This window comes from Capricornis sumatraensis, chromosome 4, assembly GCF_032405125.1.
Source record: "Capricornis sumatraensis isolate serow.1 chromosome 4, serow.2, whole genome shotgun sequence".
Classification (NCBI taxonomy): domain Eukaryota; kingdom Metazoa; phylum Chordata; class Mammalia; order Artiodactyla; family Bovidae; genus Capricornis; species Capricornis sumatraensis.
The window spans coordinates 158,176,378-158,195,015 of record NC_091072.1 but is presented as its reverse complement, the minus strand read 5'-3'; the positions used below and the strand labels follow the sequence as shown (position 1 = coordinate 158,195,015).

Here is an 18,638-nt window from a genome sequence, read left to right as displayed (position 1 = left end):
TCAGTCCTTCCAATGAGTATTCAGGACTTCAATAAAAATATTTTTTAACTGGCCTGAGACTGATGGGCATCCTGGAGGCCTGCGGGACCCCCTCTGAGGCTGGTGGCTCTTGGATACGGTTTTTACAATAATAAACCTACTTGCTTTGGCAGAGTTTTTGTTTGTTTATTTATGTGTTCATCTCTCATGCATTAAAGGGTGCATGAGAGATGATTAAAAAAAAAATTGATGATTTAAAAAAAAAATTTCAAGGCAAAGATACAGAAAATCAGGGGAGGTTTGATCTGTGAGCAGCAGATGGTTCTCCGTTCAGGATTCTGGATGGGCAGGTAAAGCAGGTTGGTTCCAGAAGCCTGTGGGAGCACTCCAGGGCTGGTGACTGGAGACGAACTGATCACTCTAAGTGCTCGGATCTAGGGGAATCTTTTGGGAATGGATTAAAGGAAGAAATGTGAACAGTACACACTGCTCTCTTCAGGGCATTCGCATCCACTGTGGCCTACACTATGGGGAGTCAAAGGAAGGGAAAGGGTAGAGTTGTTTTTTGGTATTTAAGTTCATTTTTAGTTTATTTATTTATTATTATTTTTTGTCTGCTCCCCGTAGCTTTCGGGATCTCAGTTCCCCGGTCAGGGATTGAACCTGTGTCCCCTGCAGTGAAAGCAGAGTCCTAACCACGGGACTTCCAGGGAAGTCCTAGAGTTGTTGTACTGACTATCCAATCAATCTCTTTATAGAAGCAGTCTCCTTATAATGCCTTATGTGTGTGGTGATCAAATAGTTTATCATTTTGATAGTAGAAAGGTTGCTGTTAGTAATTATCAGACAACAGGCATAAACTAGAGCTTCACCGGGCAAATTTGGGTGTATGATTCTCTTAACTGGGGAAAGACATCTTTCTCAGACAACGTCTTAAAACAGTTGGTGCAATTGAATTTTATGGATGTGGTGACTCTGTAACTGATTGTGTTTCCCTCCTTGCCTTGGCTTCTAAGAGTCTCAGAGCCATATTTGTGGCCTTCCTTTTGTAACTGTGCTGAAATTACCAATCGTTATCTCTGCATACATTCACCAGCTCTCCCTTATTCTTCAACCTTCATTTATTCTTCTTCAGCACAAGGTAGATAGATAAGGGACTCTCAAGAGTCTTCTCCAACACCATACTTCAAAAGCATCAATTCTTCGGCATGCATCTTTCTTTATAGCCCAACTCTCACATCCATACGTAACTACTGGAAAAACCATATCTTTGACTAGACAGACCTTTGTTGGCAGAGAAATGTCTCTGCTTTTTAATACGCTGTCTAGGTTGGTCATAACTTTCCTTCCAAGGAGCAAGCATCTTTTAATTTCATGGCAGTGATTTCATGGCATTAATTTCATGGTAGTCACCATCTGCAGTGATTTTGGAGCCCAAGAAAACAAAGTCTGTCACTGTTTCCATTGTTTCCGTATCTACTTGCCATGAAGTGATGGGACCGGATGCCATGATCTTGGTTTTTTGAATGCTGAGTTTTAAGCCAGCTTTTTCATTCTCCTCTTTCACTTTCATCAAGAGGCTCTTTAGTTCCTCTTCGCTTTCTGCAATAACGATGGTGTCATATGCATATCTGGGGTTATTGATATTTCTCCCGGCAATCTTGATTCCAGCTTGTGCTTCATCCAGCCCAGCATTTTGCATGATGTCCTCTGCATATAAGTTAAGTAAGCACAGTGACAACATACAGCCTTGACGTACTCCTGTCCCGATTTGGAACCAGTCTGTTGTTTCATGTCCAGTTCTAACTGTTGCTTGTTGACCTGCATACAGATTTCTCAGGAGGCAGGTCAGGTGGTCTGGTATTCCCATCTCTTTCAGAATTTCCCACAGTTTGTTGTGATCCACACAGTCAAAGGCTTTGGCATAGTCAATAAAGCAGAAGCAGATGTTTTTCTGCAACTCTCGCTTTTTTGATGATCCAATGGATGTTGGCAATTTGATCTCTGGTTCCTCTGCCTTTTCTAAATCCAGCTTGAACATCTGGAGGTTCATGGTTCATATACTGTTGAAGCGTGGCTTGGAGAATTTTGAGCATTACTTTACTAGCATGTGAGATGAGTGCAATTGTGCAGTAGTTTGAACATTCTTTGGTATTGTCTTTCTTTGGGATTGGAATGAAAATTGACCTTTTCCAGTCCTGTGGCCACTGCTGAGTTTTCCAAATTTGCTGGCATATTGAGTGCAACACTTTCACAGCATCATCTTTTAAGATTTGAAACAGCTCACCTGGAATTCCATCACCTCCACTAGAAAAGACATGGGCTTTGTAAACAGCAAGACTTTGTTTTGATCCTTGCCCTACCACTTACTATGTGACCTTGAGCAATTACCTCTCTGCACTTTAGTTTACTCAACTATAAAATGGAGTTAAAATACCTACTCCAGAGGGTTGGTGTATGTTTCAGGAATAGATATTTACTACTGAGGTACAAAGTGAGAGGGAGCGACTTCTACCCAACATGACGTAAAACTCCTTCCCCTCAGTCTGACTGATCCAGCCTAAGTCACATGCCCACACTGGGACCAATAACAGCCATTAATTCCATATATTGTTTGGTTAGACTGACCAGGCTCCACCCCCAGAGTTGGGACCAGGCCATGTTGTCCTGAGTCACCTGCATGAATGAAAGGAAGGAGGCAATAGTCTAGGAGATGCTGGTTTGGATCAGCTGAGAGATGGTGCCATGTTTATGGATAGTAGAAATGGGTGACCAGTTCGCAGACTGCACCCATGTGAAGAGTGTAGACGAGTCACATGTTGGTAGCTGATTAGATGTCAGTGGAGAAATGGAAGGATAACAATATTTACTGGGATGGAGAACCCCAGGGAAGTGCAGGTTGATGAGTTAAAGTTGGGCCATATTGCCTTTGGAGTGAATGTGGGCAATCTAGGGGGAGAGAGAGTTAGATTGGTATATCTGGGGCTCTGGCACAAGGTTGGAGCCACAGAGATTGAGTGGTAATCAATATCTCAGTCTTTATAAATCCATGTGCCCTTTCAAACACAAAATCTTACACTCTGCCTTTAATGTTATTTAAAACTTCTTAGTACATTAAGTATAATGATTGAAAGCAATTCAAATGACTTACAGCACTGAGCCTGCTTCCCAGCAGACACTGGTGGCCTCTGCAGGCAGGAAGCCTCCTGTCTCTTGCACCTCTGCAATCCAGGCTGCTTGTTCTTCCCTCATTATGGCTGGGTGGCTATCAGGAGGATGCTGCACAGCCCAGACCCTGTATTCCAGCACTTTCAGGGCTGGAGTATTTCCTCTGCTGGCAGCATTCCTGGCAGACAGGTGTCCAGACAGTGCTTGGTCACCTCCAGAGTCAGGGGGCTCACTACCTCATGAGACAGGCTCTGTCTTCCAGATGGGACATACCTGCCCCTGAACATTAATTGGCCCTTTTGGCTTTCTCTGCTGTGTGTAGCTCTGTCCTCTGGACTATGTGGAAAGAGCGCAAAGCTGGGTGACCCCCCTTGCCATCCCCTCAGGCGTTTGTGGAAGCAGCCAAGTGTGCCTTGAGTTCCCTCTCTGCTTAAGGGTGGCCCCTTCCTGGCTTTCACAGGTGGAACCTCTCGTTAAAAATCCTTGCTTCCGGTTAGGCTGTGGGAACACTTCCGGATCTGCTTGAGAGGCTTCCGGTTGCCATCTTTTCGTGGGCCTGTAGAGGTCGAGGTGGGTAGGTTGAACGCCACCAGTACCCCTCGTTCTGATGGGGAATTGCACTGGTTCGAATCCCACTTATATAACACATCAAGGTGTGTGACCCTTGGCCAGGCTTTGGCTTTGCTGTGCCTCAGCTTCTTCGATTCCCTTGTAAAATTGGAATACAGATGACGGGGGTCTGTGCCTCATAGTTAATGTGGGGATTGGGGCCTTAATGACACATGGTGTCACCCCTGGGACTTGGGTAGCTCATTGAATGTTAACTGGACTCGCTGCTATAGCTCTCCAGGCCCTCTCGAATCTCTCTGGAACTCCAGAACTGATAGCTCTTTGACCCCTGATGGGAAATGTTGAGAAACACTTAGAACGGCAAAAAGGGTGACCTTTAGGAAGGCTATTAGCCGTTGTTCATAAGACAGAAGTCTTTGTTGTAACAAGGAAACTAAAGCACTAGAAATTCAGATCTGGAAAGAAACCCTGGGGGGGTAGTATACAGCCTTTTGTCTCATTCCAGAAGTTAGGTTTTTTGGTGGTATGAGAAGTTCATTTATTTCTTAGCCCCTCTCTCACAAGTAATGAGCTTTCCACTCTGGGCAACTTTCAAATAGCCTGAAAACAGCTAGCCTGGGGGGATTTTATATAGGGTCCTTGCATGCTGTTAGTGTTGAGAGAGCTTCAAGGGGGCCAGAGCTGGGTGTGAATCTTGCCTGCTTCACCATCGGGGGCTCTGAAAGTCACTCCAAACATGCCTGCCACATGACCTTGCTCCCCAAGTTGGTGGCTGACTGCCTTCCAAGGCCAAGATCTTCATCTTTGTAACCTTTGGATCCGCGCCCCCGCCCCCAGCAAGGACTTGAGTTAATGAATGCCTGTTGAGTCATCCCCTAACCACTCGTGTCCCAGTGTCTTCAGTGGTGGGGGGAGAGAGGACCCCCGGGGTCTTCCTCTGACACCTCTCATGCGCCTCATTTTGCAGACATCGACGAGTGTGAGAATGATTACTACAACGGGGGCTGCGTCCATGAGTGCATCAACATCCCGGGGAACTACAGGTGCACCTGCTTTGACGGCTTCATGCTGGCACACGACGGACACAACTGCCTGGGTGAGTGAGGCAGCTGTGCCCTGCCCACTGGGCACACCCTGCCTCTTTCTCAACTCCAGCTGGTAACATTGAGGGCAGTGGGAAGGCTTATCCACTTTTGGTTCCTTGGGTCGAGAAGACCCCCTGGAGAAGGAAATGGCAACCCATTCCAGTATTCTTGCCTAGGAAATCCCATGGAGAGAGGAGCCTGGAGGGCTACAGTCCATGGTGTTGCAAAAGAGTCTGACATGAGTTAGTGACTAAACAACAACAATGATTAGGAAAAAAGTCCTTGCTAGGACTGTTGTAAGAAAATAGCACAGCTTGAGGAGCTTAAACTGCAAGAATTTATTTGCTCACAGTCCTGGACACTGGAAGTCCGAGGACAAGGTGCTGGTGGGTTTGTTTTTAGTCTGAGGGTCTCTCCTCGGCTTGCAGATGGCCGCCTTCTTGCCGTGCGTTCATATGGTCATCTCTCTGCATGCATGTACCTGGTGTTTCTCTCTCTCTCTGCCCTAATCTTTTCCTATAAGGACACCAGTTGTATTGGAGTAGAAGCCATCCTAACAACTCATTTTCAACATAATTGCCTTTTTAAAGGTCCTATCATAAATACAGCCACGTTCTCAGGGTAAGGATTAGACCTTCAACATATAAATTAGGAAGAAACATAATTCAGCCCATAACAAGGATTCTTATATACTTCCACATTCTCCTAGTTCAAATACATATATTTTTAAGCCGGTTGTATACATTTATGAGTAATGCAAACTTTCTGGGTGCAATTGGGAAAATGTAGAAGAACAAAGAGAAACTGGAAAGCATCTTAGTTTCGCTGGTGTGTTTGCCTTCAGGCCCCTGGCTGTGACTACCTGTAGTTGCCATCAGGTACCTGGCCTTTGTCAGCACCACTTTCCTAGTCGCCTAATCATTTGATCAGTGACTAACAACCTGTGGCTGCTGTGACAGAGGAACACACTGAGGGATAGAACTTTATTCTGTCACAGTTCTAGAGGTTCAAAGTCTGAAGCTGTGGCATCAGCGGGGCTAGTTCCTATGAGGCTTAGAGGGAGGCCCTGTTTTACCGTCTTTCCTGGTAGCCTCGGGCTTGCCTTTGCGCGTAGATCTCTTTCTGTCTCTGTTTTCACATCGTTTTTGTTCTCTGCATGCCCGTCTCTGTGTCCAAATGTCCTCTCTTCCTAAGGACACAGTCCTGTTGGATTAGGGGGCACCCTGCCGACCCATCTTAACTTGATCATCTGCCAGCAACCTATCTCCAAAGAAGGTTACCTGCACCGGCCCTGGGGGTCAGGACTTCAGCATCTTGGGAGGGATGTAATTCAACCCATAAAAAGAGGTGGTTTGTGGTCCACGGCAGGAGGAACAGCTCCTGATAGAAAGCCCATGGTCTCCAAACAGATGCCTCTGTCCCCCCAGCCATCTTCTGCTGTCAGCTGCTGAGTGACCCGGAGAACAACAACTGGAGCCTCAGGGGTGAGACCATGGGCTTAGCATCTTAACACCTCCGAGCCTCAGTGTCTTGTTGGTAAAGGAAGGTTGTGAAGAGCAGCTGTCTCACACGCTGCTGTGAGCAGTAACTGCGATCGTGTCCAGGCAGCTGAGAAGTGTGCAAGTCCCAGGGCGCTCAGTCTTGGCAGGTGTTCCCATCACCCTGACAGCCACGGGAATAACATGCTGTCGGCCTCCCCAGGTTGTGTGTGAGAATGAAATGGCACCGTGAAGTGGCTGGTGCTTGGTGAGTACAGTCAGCAAACAGGCATCAGTATTACTGTAGGTGACTTGGCCACCCTTCTGTGGTCGGACATTTACGTTGTTTGCTTATTTTGTTTGTTTGATTTGCCATCAGAACCCAGAGGTGGTTCTGGGCATAAAACATTTTTTCTTATTTTCCCAACTGTTTCCTTAGCAAGTCTTCCTGGAACTACTGGGTCAAAAGGATTATTTGGATTTTTTTATGGCACTCAATGCAATGTCTCCTGGAAGGGCTGGGTAAACCTTCTATCGTGCCAGCTGGGTTTTTGGTGTATGCATAGAAAGCTTGTGAAAGAGGAAAGGGCAACCCACCCCAGTATTCCTGCAGGAAAATCCCATGGACACAGGAGCCTGGCGGGCTACAGTGCAGGGAGGTCGCAAAGACTTGGAAAGAACTGAGTGACTGAGCATGCATGCTAGGAAGCTGGACACCCCCAGTGCTCTGAAACGCCTCTAGAATTAGCAGTGTATCCATCTTCAGTTCCTCTGCCTGTTTTTGTTTAATGCATATTGGATCTCAGATTAGCTGTTATGGGAAACAGATCTGTAAACATGTAATTACACCCAAAGAAAGTGCCAAAACGGAGGTCTGGACAGCAGACTGTGGAAGCCCAGAGGGGTCTATGAAGAGTTACCCTGCGTGGGCTGTGGGATTGGAGGGTTGGGGGGAAGTGTGCCTAACTCCTCTGGGGGACTTCAAAGAGGAAGTTGCCTTGAACAGGATCTCCAAAGGTAGGGGTGAGGGCAGAGCCTGTGTGGAGAGCCGTGGGTGGCTCCTGGAGGCTGGGCTCGGGGGGGAGTGGGAGGAATGGCGGGAGGTGGAGCTGCAGGGGAAGGCAGAGCCTTCGATGAGATTGGAGAGAACTGAGGCTGGACTGCGTTTGTTGTACCAGACTCCACGTTCAGTATTGTTCACGTTTTATCTCATGTAATCCTCCCAAGAAGCATAAACATTTAACCTTCCAGGTTGTTGGCCCTTTTTTTCAGATGATAGCGTACGTTTCAGGAACGGATTTGTCCGTGAAGACAGACCTGAGAGTCTGCCTGTCGGGCTTATCCTGACAGGAGCAGGCATATCCCCAGTGGTCAAGAGGCCACACCTTCGGACCTGCAGGTTCTGAGCTCTGACCCTGGTTCGTCAATTATCAGCTGTGTGACCTTTGGCCGCTTCACCTCTAGGCCTGTTCCCTCCCCAGAAGCAGCATCCGCAGTCACTGTCCTGTAGGGCTCTCGCGAGGACTGAGTGGGGTGGGTGCCGGCCAGCTAGAGAGTGGGTGGCTCAGAACGCGCAAACGTCGCGGGCCTTACTCAGCCTGGTCGACCTTCAGACCAGACGCATCGCGGTGGGCTAGTCTGACGCCTCCGAGACCTCGCTGGGGCCAGGCCTGCTGTCTGCACTCCCCGGGCTGTGTCACACACACAGCCTCCCTTCTCATCACCCCTCTCTTACCTGGCTACAATCACCTGCTTGTAAGCACCCATATTCCTGGCTACGGCAGGCAGGTATACCCAACACCTCCAGACTAATGGAGTCTGTGCAGGTTTTGTTTCAACAACGTGATTTCCATAGTGGGTTCTTTTTATACTGATTAATTTAAGGAACTGGGTAAGACTCCCCACCCCCACCTCTGAGCACAGATTGCAACTTCATACGGCTCTAACTCATGCATATGGCAGCCGAGAAAAGGCTCTCTCTGTTGCTCCTCTGCTTTTAGCTGAGGGCAGACGCTTTCCAACAGACGTCTTGATGTTTGGGCTTTTTCCTTCTCATGTCAAAACTCCGGCTCTGGAGAAGTCAGACCTCGGTTCCAACCGGCTCCAGCCCTGCCTGACAACTCAGAGCCACAACCCCCTCACCCACAAAACGCTGAAAATGTGCCCAGCTCAGTGTCGGGATCTCAGAGGCTTGTAAACACTGGCTGAAACCGTCACGCTGTAAGAGGAAGCTGGACTTAATGGAGCTGGAAGATGTGGTCCAAATTCTGTCACCACTACTCATGAGTTTGAGAGCAGTTACTCAGACTCTCCAAGTCTCAGTTCCCCTAACTGCAGAATGGGTCAGGAATACCCGTCTCAGGGTCACGGTGCCAGTTACATAAGAAAGTAGATCTGGAGAGCAGAGCGTACTGCTGGGGAGGTGCTGTGCGGGTCAGGGGTGTTGCCACACTGCTGCAGAGGTTTCAGGCTCGCCACCCACAGTCCAGCCCGTGAACGTGTTTGGTTTCCTTCCCACTCACCCCCTATCGCTGATGTGATGATGATGGCGGTGAGGATTGAATTATTTGTCCGCATTTATAAATCAAGGGATGTCACATAAAACTCAGTGTTTCCAGCTCTGTTTCTGCTTGGCCCTAATCCCCCCATCCCTGACTTTGTGGGTCTGGGGCAGGAATGCATATCCCACATGGCCAGATATGTAAAGGTCGTTAGGAACCTTCAATCTAAAATATGTTCAGTCTCTTCTGCCTTGACAAGCGTTCTTTCCTCGTGACTTGGCAGGCTGGAGTGGAATTTAGAATTCTAGGACTTCTTGGAGTTTCGTGCCAGAAAGTGGTCGCGTGGGCAATGCTTGCTCCCCACCCCTTCCTCTCACCCCTGGCCCTGTCCTACACCACAAGGCACCTGAGGGCACCCTAACCTGAATGTGTAAGCCCTGGCCATTTGCCCCAAAGCCTTCTTCCCTTTTTCTTGGTCCTGTTATCTGTCCTTCTGAGAAGAGACATGTTTGGCGGGGCGAGGGGAGGAGGGGGGGTTGGACAGGGAATCTGGGGGGCCTCAAACACCCAGATGCCATGACCGCCTGCGGACTGCCCCCTCCATGGGGAGGGCTGTAGCCACAGGAGCGGCAGAGCGGGGACCCTCCGGGCATGAGGCCCGAGCAGGGGCGCCTCCCTGTGGGAACAGCAGCAACTGGGAGGATCTGCATCAGGCCCCCTCTTGGGAGAGTGTGTGTACAGTCCGGATCGCCACACGCCCCACCTTTCTCTGTTGCTCACAACCTGCTGGTCATTTAGCCCTCTGCTCGGCCTCAGTAGGAACTGTGTTCATGCTGCCTGATAGAGCCTCCAGCACAAGGCCTGCCCTCAGTGGGTGCTGGTGGCTATGAGAAGCTGACCGAGTTTGGGGAGGGCTCTGTGTTCCTCATTCTCTCTGCTTTGTGCAGCCCTGACCGGCTCTGGTCAGCCACCCTTGAGCCCCACCCCACAACCATCACCCGTCAGGGACAGTCAGGCCTGTCTGCATCTCCTGTTTTGCCTCCAAAAGCCTCGGTCAGAAGTCTCGTCCGCTTGGAACATCCCTCTCTCAGCCACCACCGAATTCCTTCATGATGATGGCTGGAACTGAGCCTGGTCAGCACAGTCTGAAACGCGTTCCGAGCTCGTAGGAGAAATGAGGCTGATGGCTGAAGGGTTATTTTCTTGCCTGGGTTTTCACAGTTGAACCTTTTCTTTTCTTTTGAGCAAATGAGGTTATTTTCTTGTGGAGATGGCTTGCCTGGGACCGTGTCCTGGAGGGTGGCCAAATCTGTCCTCTGGGGAGTAAAACCCTCTTTCTATTTGACATCTTTATTGAGGAATTTCTCAAATATAACAGAAAATGACACCAGAGGGAATTGAAACCATGATGAGATCCTTGCTCAACCCCAAATGACTGCTTTTAGCGTTGTAATTACTTGAAATAGCAGTAGTTCTGTTTGAAAAATATTATTCCAAACTCCATGCAATTGGACATAAGAGCAATATTTAGGCTAATAGAATAAGGTTTTTTTTCTCATCCTAAATTAAATACAGCGGTGGATAATTTTTTCCCGACTCCACAAAGCAAGTCTCCTTTTCCCCTAAAGCCATTAGTTCACTTAGCCAGATGTTCTCTGCGACCCCAGTCTTTATCTTGACTTACTGAAAAATACGGTTCTCAAGTTGCTCACAGTTTGAATTTCAGACTTGCTTCTCAGCACATTTTCCCCTGATGAAGCGGAGTCATCTGCACAGATTCAGCAGAAAAGTTGTTTTGTTAAGCAGATCGCGACATTCCCGTTAACACTTCTTGAGCACTTACCTCGTGCTAGGCTCCTCTTAGGTGAGGTGAGCGGACTTTAGCTGAGTGTCTGCTGTGTGCCCGGAGTCGTCTAGGATGCTGTGCTGACATTCTCTTACTTGGTCCTCACGCATCCCTGAGCAGAAGCCATTAGTATCCCCTCTTTACAAATGAGGAACTGAGGCTCAGAAACGGAAAGTGACCCATGTAAGGTCATACAGCCAGTAAGTGGTCAAGCTGGGACCAGGACCCAGATCTATTCGTTGGCCAGTTCAAGCCTGTAAGCTACTACCTACCCCTTCCCCATGGCACCTGAAACAGACCCCACTCTGGGAGGCTGGTCTGGATCATTGGGAGTTTGAAAGTTTGGGACTCTGTGAAATCCTAGCATCTGCCATCCCAGGCTGGTGGGTGGCCTGCTAAAGGGGATGGGGGCAGCCCTTGCTCTAGAGAGCTCCCCCAAATCTGTACTGCCCCCCAGGCAGGTCCTTGCTACCTATGCAAGAGCTTTCTGTCACCCTTGAGCTTCTTTGGCACATTGTGTTCCCCGGGTGACCTCACAGAGCCCTGTGATCACTGAACGCTTTCACGTGGCTCCCGTCGCTTTCACAGCAGCACCCATTTTATCTGCTCCCAAGGCCCCTCAAGCCAGGGCACTGCCAGCCTCCTCTCCTCACCTCTCATCCTCACCCACCCGTGCCCTCTGGCCCCACCAGCCTTACACCCACCATCCTTCCATCCCTCCTGTCCAGCGCTGCTCCCTGTGACCCCTGTCCCTGCATCTCCCCTCTCTCCAAAGCCACATTGTACACACCTCCACTTGGCCCTGTGCTGGAGTTCTGTCTTCTTCCCCTGTAGGGAGAAGCTCTCTTCTTTATCTCTCCTTCTTCCTCCTCAGAATCGAGTGCTGTGTCTGGCAAATCATAGGCATATAATAAATATTTGTAAAGTGAATAAATAAATGAGTTTGAAGAAGTGCCTTGTATCCTAGGTCCTCAGGCTCAGCAAACGTCCGTGCTGGGCACGTGGCAGAGATCCAGGGGAATTAGATGGAGCCCGTGTCATGGGACCCCCAGATTCATGAGAAACCCAGGAATGTTCATGGCTCAAACCACAGGTGACACAAGGCTCCATCCAATATTCATCCATTCATTTATTCAAAAAAATGTTCAGAAGCCCTGCTGCGTGCCAGCGCCAGCTTTAAATGCTGAAGGCACCCCGAGTGGTGAACGAAGCAGCAAGCGCCCACAGCAGCGCAGGGAGGAGACAGCGCGCAAGGAAGCACGGAACTCAGTGAAGTAAGTGCAGTCAGGCCACCTGCAGTGAAAAATAATAACATGACTGATGGACCGCAGCCGCAAAGTCAAAAGACGCCTGCTCCTTGGAAGAAAGGTTGTGACAAACCTGAACAGTATATAAAAAGCAGAGACATCTCTTTGCCGACAAAGGTCCCTATAGTCAAAGCTACGGCTTTTCTAGCGGCCATGTACCAACGTGAGAGTTGGACCATAAAGAAGGCTGAATGGCAAAGAATTGATGCTTTTGAGCTGTGGTGTTGGAGAAGACTCTTGAGAGTCCTTTGGACGGCAAGGAGATCAAACCAGTCCATCCTAAAGGAAATCAACCCTGAATATTCATTGGAAGGACTGATGCTGAAGCTGAAGCTCCAATACTTTTGGCCACCTGATGCAGAGATTCCAACTCATTGGAAAAGACCCTGATGCTGGGAAAGAATGAGGACAGGAGGAGAAGGGAGTGACCGAGGATGAGATGGTTGGATGGCGTCACTGACTCCATGGACATGAGTTTGAGCAAACTGCGAGAGATAGTGAAGGACAGGGAAGCCTGGCGTGCTGCAGTCCATGGGGTCGCAAACAGTTGGACACAACAGAGTGACTGAACAACAACTATGTGATAGGAAGTGATGGGCAGGGCAACAGTGTTGGAGAGCATGGTACACCTGTGACCACTGGTGCATTAAAAACCTCCCCACACTCAGGGACAGACATGAAACACCAGTTTACTCTGCTTGCAGATTCTGTGGGTCAGGAATTCAGAGAGGATGCAGTGGGGATGGCTGTCTCAGCTGCTCTGTGTTTAGGCCTCAGCTGGGTAGACTTGAAGTTGGATATGCCTTGATGGGGGCTGGAATCATCTGGAGACTTCTCTGCTGATGTCTTATGGTTGAAGTTGGTTGTCAGCCAGAACACTTCTGGGCAGCCTCTTGGTGTGGTCTGTCCACACAGGGTGGTGTGGGCTTCCTCACAGCATAGCGTCTGGGTCCCAGGAGAACAAGATGCAGTTTTACAGTCTGCTCTAAAGGCACTTCCACCCAGCTCTGCCCATCAAGGCAGTTACAGAGGTCCCCCAGTATTCACAGGGAGGGGACTTGGTGAAGGGCCTTCAGGAGGAGGAGGAAGCTGCCCATCGAAGACCTAGGGGAGATCTTCCCTCCAGGCAAAAAGGGGAGGACAAGGGCAGTGGCCAGGGACAAGACAAGTTGAGTGAGTTTGGGAACAGGTCATTGTACCTGGAGGATCTGGAGGGAAGGAGAAAGCCTGGAGATAAGCTCAGGAGGGAGCCGGGCCAGGTCATGTCAGGTCTTACAGGCCCTAGAAGGGAGTTAGGATTTTATTCTAAATTAGCCAGGAAACCATGGGCCATTTTAACCAGGGATTGATGTCTTAATAGATTTGCCTTCTGGCTGCTACATAGAGAATGTGTTAACAGGAAATAGGAGACAGAGGCCATTATAGTGGTCTAGATCAGAGATGTTGGTGGCCCATCCAAGGTGACAATCGTGGAGGTGATGAGATGTGGGTGAATTCACGTATGTTTTGAAAATGGACCCAGAATGGACTGATGATGGATTAGATGTAAGAAGTGAGGAGTGAAGAGGAACCGAGAGTGACTGCTGGTTTTTTGCTTGGAGTTACTCTGTAGCTTCTGGGAAAGACTGGGGGGAGGACAGATTGTGGAGTGGGGATAGCGTGGACTGAGAGTCTGTTGCTGCTGCTGCTAAGTCACTTCAGTCGTGTCCGACTCTGTGCAACCCCATAGACAGCAGCCCACCAGCCTCCCCCGTCTCTGGGATTCTCAGGCAAGAACACTGGAGTGGGTTGCCATTTCCTTCTGCAATGCGTGAAAGTGAAAAGTGAAAGTGAAGTTGCTCAGTCGTGTCCAACCCTTAGCAACCCCATGGACTGCAGCCTACCAGGCTCCTGCGTCCATGGGATTTTCCAGGCAAGAGTACTGGAGTGGGTTGCCATTGCCTTCTCCGAGAGTCTTTTGGGCCAACTTCAATTTGACATAATCAATAGCCATCTGAGTGGATACGCTATACAAGTTCAGAGTCTATGGGGTAATCAGGTCTGGGGTTCAGGGGAATGTGAGAGCCTAGAGCTTCTAGTTGGACTATAAAGAAAGCTGAGCGCCAAAGAATTGATGCTTTTGAACGGTGGTATTGCAGAAGACTCTTGAGAGTCCCTTGGACTGCAGGATCCAACTAGTCAGTCTTAAAGGAAATCAGTCCTGAATATTCATCGGAAGGACTGATGCTGAAGCTGAAGCTCCAGTACTTTGACCACTTGATGCAAAGAATTAACTCACTGGAAAAGACCCTGATGCTGGGAAAGATTGAAGACGGGAGGAGAAGGGGACTACAGAGGATGAGATGATTGGATGGCATCACCAACTCGATGGACATGAGTTTGAGCAAGCTCTGGGAGTTGGTGATGGACAGGGAGGCCTGGCATGCTGCAGTCCGTGGGGTCGCAAAGAGTCGGACGTAACTGAGCCACTGAACTGAACTGAGAGCTTCTAGATGGCATCAAAATTGAGAGCTCTTAACAGTCATTCATCTCAGAAGATCTCCTGAGTGCCTGCCCTGTGCTGTGACCTGGGCTGGGAGCTTCCAGTTTGCAGATGAATGGCATATTCCCAGTCCTGGAGGAACATTGGGAATCAGCCTGCATAGTTTTGAATCCTGGATCCATCACTCAACTTTGTGACCCTGAGCAGATAACTTCATTTCTTGGGGCCTTGTATCCTTATCTGTTTGGTGGGGCTAATAGCAGCATTTATTTGACAGGGATGATGCAGAGACCAAATGAGATAAGCTTTGCAGAGCATATGCCTGGCACTCAACAAGGGCTCGACAGATGTGAATTGCCTAATTACCACTTATTCCTAGTGTGCGGTCAGGATACTTTTTAAAGAGAATGGATGTCTTTTCTGAGCTAGTGAAGATGGGGAAATGAGCCTCATCCCTGAGCTGGGTGTGAAGTCCTTTGGTGGGGACTGCCCCACGTGTTCCACACAGTGCTCCTGTCCAGTGAGCCACGGCCCACCACCCTCCCTGGTCAGAACCTGCCCCTTCCTCTTGCACTGATTCTTGGGCTCATCCATTGACATGGGCCACGTGGCATCAGGGCTGTCCATCCCAGCTCTACCACATACTCACTTTGTGACCTTGGACGCATGTCACCTCTTTCTTAGTCTCGGTTTTGTGGTCTCCAAAATGAACGTGATGCCTGTCTGGCAGAATCAGATGTGCACCGGGTGGCACCAGAGGCCACCAGGCAGAGGAGCAGAGGAGGAGAGGAGCTCTGCAGGGCCCGGTGGGGCCCGGGAGCCCAGCTGCACGTGTGGGAGGAAGGCACCGTGGGCGCCCAGATGCTCCGCGGCGGTGCGGCGGTCACAGCTCTTCCCCGCACCGGGCTGGTCCCTGGCAAGATGAAAGGGCTGCGCCTCGGCCCTTTTGCAGGCGCCCCCTCTCATCCTGGAAGACAGCTGGAGACAATGTGTTGCTCCCTGAACCCCTGATGAAGGCTCGACTCGCCTCTGTTTATTTGTCTTTATACTTCAACAGCGCAAATGCATTTCTTGCTGGGAAAAAGAATGCCGACCATTTTAATGTGAAACTAAACAGTTTCAGTCAAACACTTACTCCATAAACAGCAATATTTTTCAAGGTAAACTGTGGAGGTTTCTTCCTGTCTTATTTCTGCCCTCCCTCCCCGCTGGTCCCTGTTCTTGGCCCACATTCACGTGGTCTGAACACACTTGGTTGGAGGGAGTCACTGTCAGAGGACAAGCTGGATTCAGACTCACTTCCCTTCTCAGCTTTTTACAACTGTTAATCTGATGGAAATTCTTTGGCCTGAGAAAAAGAAACACACTGGACTCAGTGTGCACCTTTATAAATGGGCTTCCTTCTTTCCCCAAATCATTACAGAACCAGGGAGCTCCTGCAGCGGGCAGTGAGGTGGAGTGATGGAGACCCAGGTGTGTTTTGGGGGTGGAGTGGCCTTCTCCAGCCTCAGGCCTGCAGCCAGCTCAGGACTGGGGCCTGGGGGGAAGGCTGGGCAGAGCCTCGGGTGCTTCTTATAGAAGGGAGTCAGGCAAATTCCGGGGGGGCATGGCAGTGGGCCAGGAATGAAGCTCTCTGGGCCATGGACTTGCAGGGGGACCTCAGGAAACTCCCTCCCTCTCTGTGCCTCAGTTTCCCCGTCACATGTGAGGTAAGGAGTGGGATTCAACCAATGGTTTTCAGATTCTGTGGGGTTTTGTGTCCAGCAGCAGAACCCTTTATTTCCAGCAGAATCCTACAGTGGTCACACGGCTTTGGCTGAAATGGGAGGCAAGACTGGCAGGGATGAGAGCCCCGCTCTCTGGGGAGCCCAACCCCCACAGGGCCCTGTTTGGAACCCCTCGGCCTGGCTGCTGTGTCAGAGTCCTTCTCCCTCCGACAGCTCGTGATTGGGCGTCTTGGTGGCATAGAGTGTCCCCAGGGATGGTGGCCGAGCTCCTCGTCCCTCCCATGTGCAGTCCCCGTCTGCCCCTCTCTCCTTGTTTCTCAGAGCTCTAATGTCCAGCATGTCAGATACCTCCCGCTTTCCTGAACGCACCCCCTTTCCTGCTCTGGAGTACCCTTCACCTACTGTGCCTTCTGCCCGCATCACCCTCCCCCGTGCTCTTCATTAGTTCTTCGTGACCCCCACTTGTCACACGCCAGCTCGGGCATCAGCCCCTCTGGAAAGCTTTCCCTGCGTTGCACACCGTTCCCCTGGGTGCCTGTAGCCTCCCAGGCTGCCCTCTGCCTCATCACTGAGCTCCTAGGCTTGTCCCTGGCCCCCAGGGGTGGGTCTCTCCTGCCTCAGGAGGTCCTGGAGGGCCAGGCTCCAAAGCGCCTTAGCTCCGTGTTCCCAGGCCCCGCGCAGACTCATCTGTGTGATGGAGGGGTGGGTGGGTGGCCGGGGAAGGAGGCAGAAGGTTTGATGCTGACTGCCCAGGAGAGCGTGGTCTGACAGTGGTACATACACAAGCCTGGCCCAGGAGCAGGGCTCAGGGCTCTCAAAACTTCCGAGAACTGTGAGAGGGCAGGGGTGTCTCCTAGCAGCCAACATGAGTGGGGCCCCTGCAGCCAGCTGAGCGTGGAGCTCCCCTGTTCCGTCCTGTCTCCAGGCCCAGCTCCTTCTCGTCTCTGCCCTAGAGGAGCGGAGAGCAAGGACCTGGGAACAGACGCATCACCCTTGGACCCCAGCTCCCTTCCCAGCGGAGGTTTGCAGCCAGCTCTTCAGGCTCACTCTTCTTATCCCGAAAAGAGGGGTGACAGTGTTCCTGGGAGGGGGCTGTAGGCATGGAGCGAGGTAGGCATTGTGGCGTCAGGAGGCCCCTCGGCCTCTCCTTTTTGCTCTCCCTTGGGTGGCACCTTCAGGTCAGAGACCACAGCACAATACAGGGCAGCTCTTCCTGTTGGTAGGACATAGTTGAAATCTGTTGTCGGCCGCCCTGTGCCAGCTTTGAATAGGACTCAGTGTGGTGACCTGGGGAAGAGGTCCTGCTCTGTCCCAGGGTAGAGGCCAAGCCCATAAACAGCCAAGAAAAACAGCCAGTTGCCGAGGACGGGACAGGCAAGCAGACACGTCCCTTTGTCTTCTTTGTTTGCAGTCCATGTGCCAAGGTCTTGGTTGGAATTCAGAGAAGTAAACAAAAAATAAGTGTCCTGTGAAAGCTCTTTAAAAATACTTTACCACCAAAACATACCCCAGACCAGAACTGAACTGTGTGCCTAAAAATGGGAGTTATCAGCAAGTAAGGGAGTCCCAAAGTCTGCGACCCAGCTCTTCCTTTGCCAATGAACTTGCTTACTCTGGAGCAGTCCGTGCCCAGGTGGTGATGGGGGCCACCCTGGATGTGGGCCGGGCCAGGCTGCGTCTAGACACGTGCTGCAGCAACCATCCTTTCCCAGCACCAACAGACCGTTTATCGTGGCCTTTTGCCAACTCCGTGCCTCGCCTGCCCCCACACCCTTCCCTGGCACCCGCCTCACCCCAGCCACATGCAGCTGGAAATAGACTAGCCAGCAGAGAGGGCTGGTGCCCAGCTGGCACTCCTTGTCTGTGGGAAGCAGGTGGCCCTGGCAGCCACCCAGATGCTTAGTCTGGGGTCTCTAGCAACCCCTCAGGTGATACCTTAGTGGTGGGAGAGTATCCCATGGCCCCTTGCCCCTCCCTGGCTCATGTGCTGGCTGCCAAGGGGTCACATGTCAGTGGGGTCGTTGGGAGGAACCTCGGTGGAGTGGGATCCTCCTGGGGCCTTTCTTCCCATTGGAGGAGTCTGGGGTCTTCAACCTGGCAGTTGGCTCCTTGTGCTCGGGGCTCTGCTGGCCACTCCAGCCTGCCTTCTCACCCTACAAATGTGAAGCCTGTCCCCACCCTCTGCGCTTCCTCCTGCCTTGGAGGCCGCCCCCTCTTGGCTGTCCTGAGCACTCCAGTTCATCCTTGGGCACCTCTTCCCTGGCCTTCCTGACAGCGTGATCTGTCCCTACCCCGCCCGTGGACCAACCAGAGGCACAGTGCTCCTCAAGCAGAGTTGAAAAGGTCTGTTTACTTACCCATCTTCCACACGCGTAATAATTATACAGAACCACTCAAAGAAATCAATAGACAAGACAGAAGATAATTCCCCCCTTAGCTTGCCACCCCAACAGACCAACAGCTTTCATGCCCTAGTGCTCTTGTCTGAGGTCATC

General features: G+C 50.7%; 1 protein-coding gene across 2 annotated transcripts in view; it reads left to right on the top strand.

Moving 5' to 3' along the window:
* The window catches only part of SCUBE1 (signal peptide, CUB domain and EGF like domain containing 1), a 123,467-nt gene that overhangs the window by 17,203 nt on the left and 87,626 nt on the right, over positions 1-18,638 (top strand). For both annotated transcript variants that reach the window (XM_068970777.1, XM_068970776.1), the window contains exon 3: positions 4,685-4,813. In XM_068970777.1, coding sequence (XP_068826878.1) covers positions 4,685-4,813 — 129 coding nt within the window. The remainder of the gene's footprint in view (positions 1-4,684; positions 4,814-18,638) is intronic.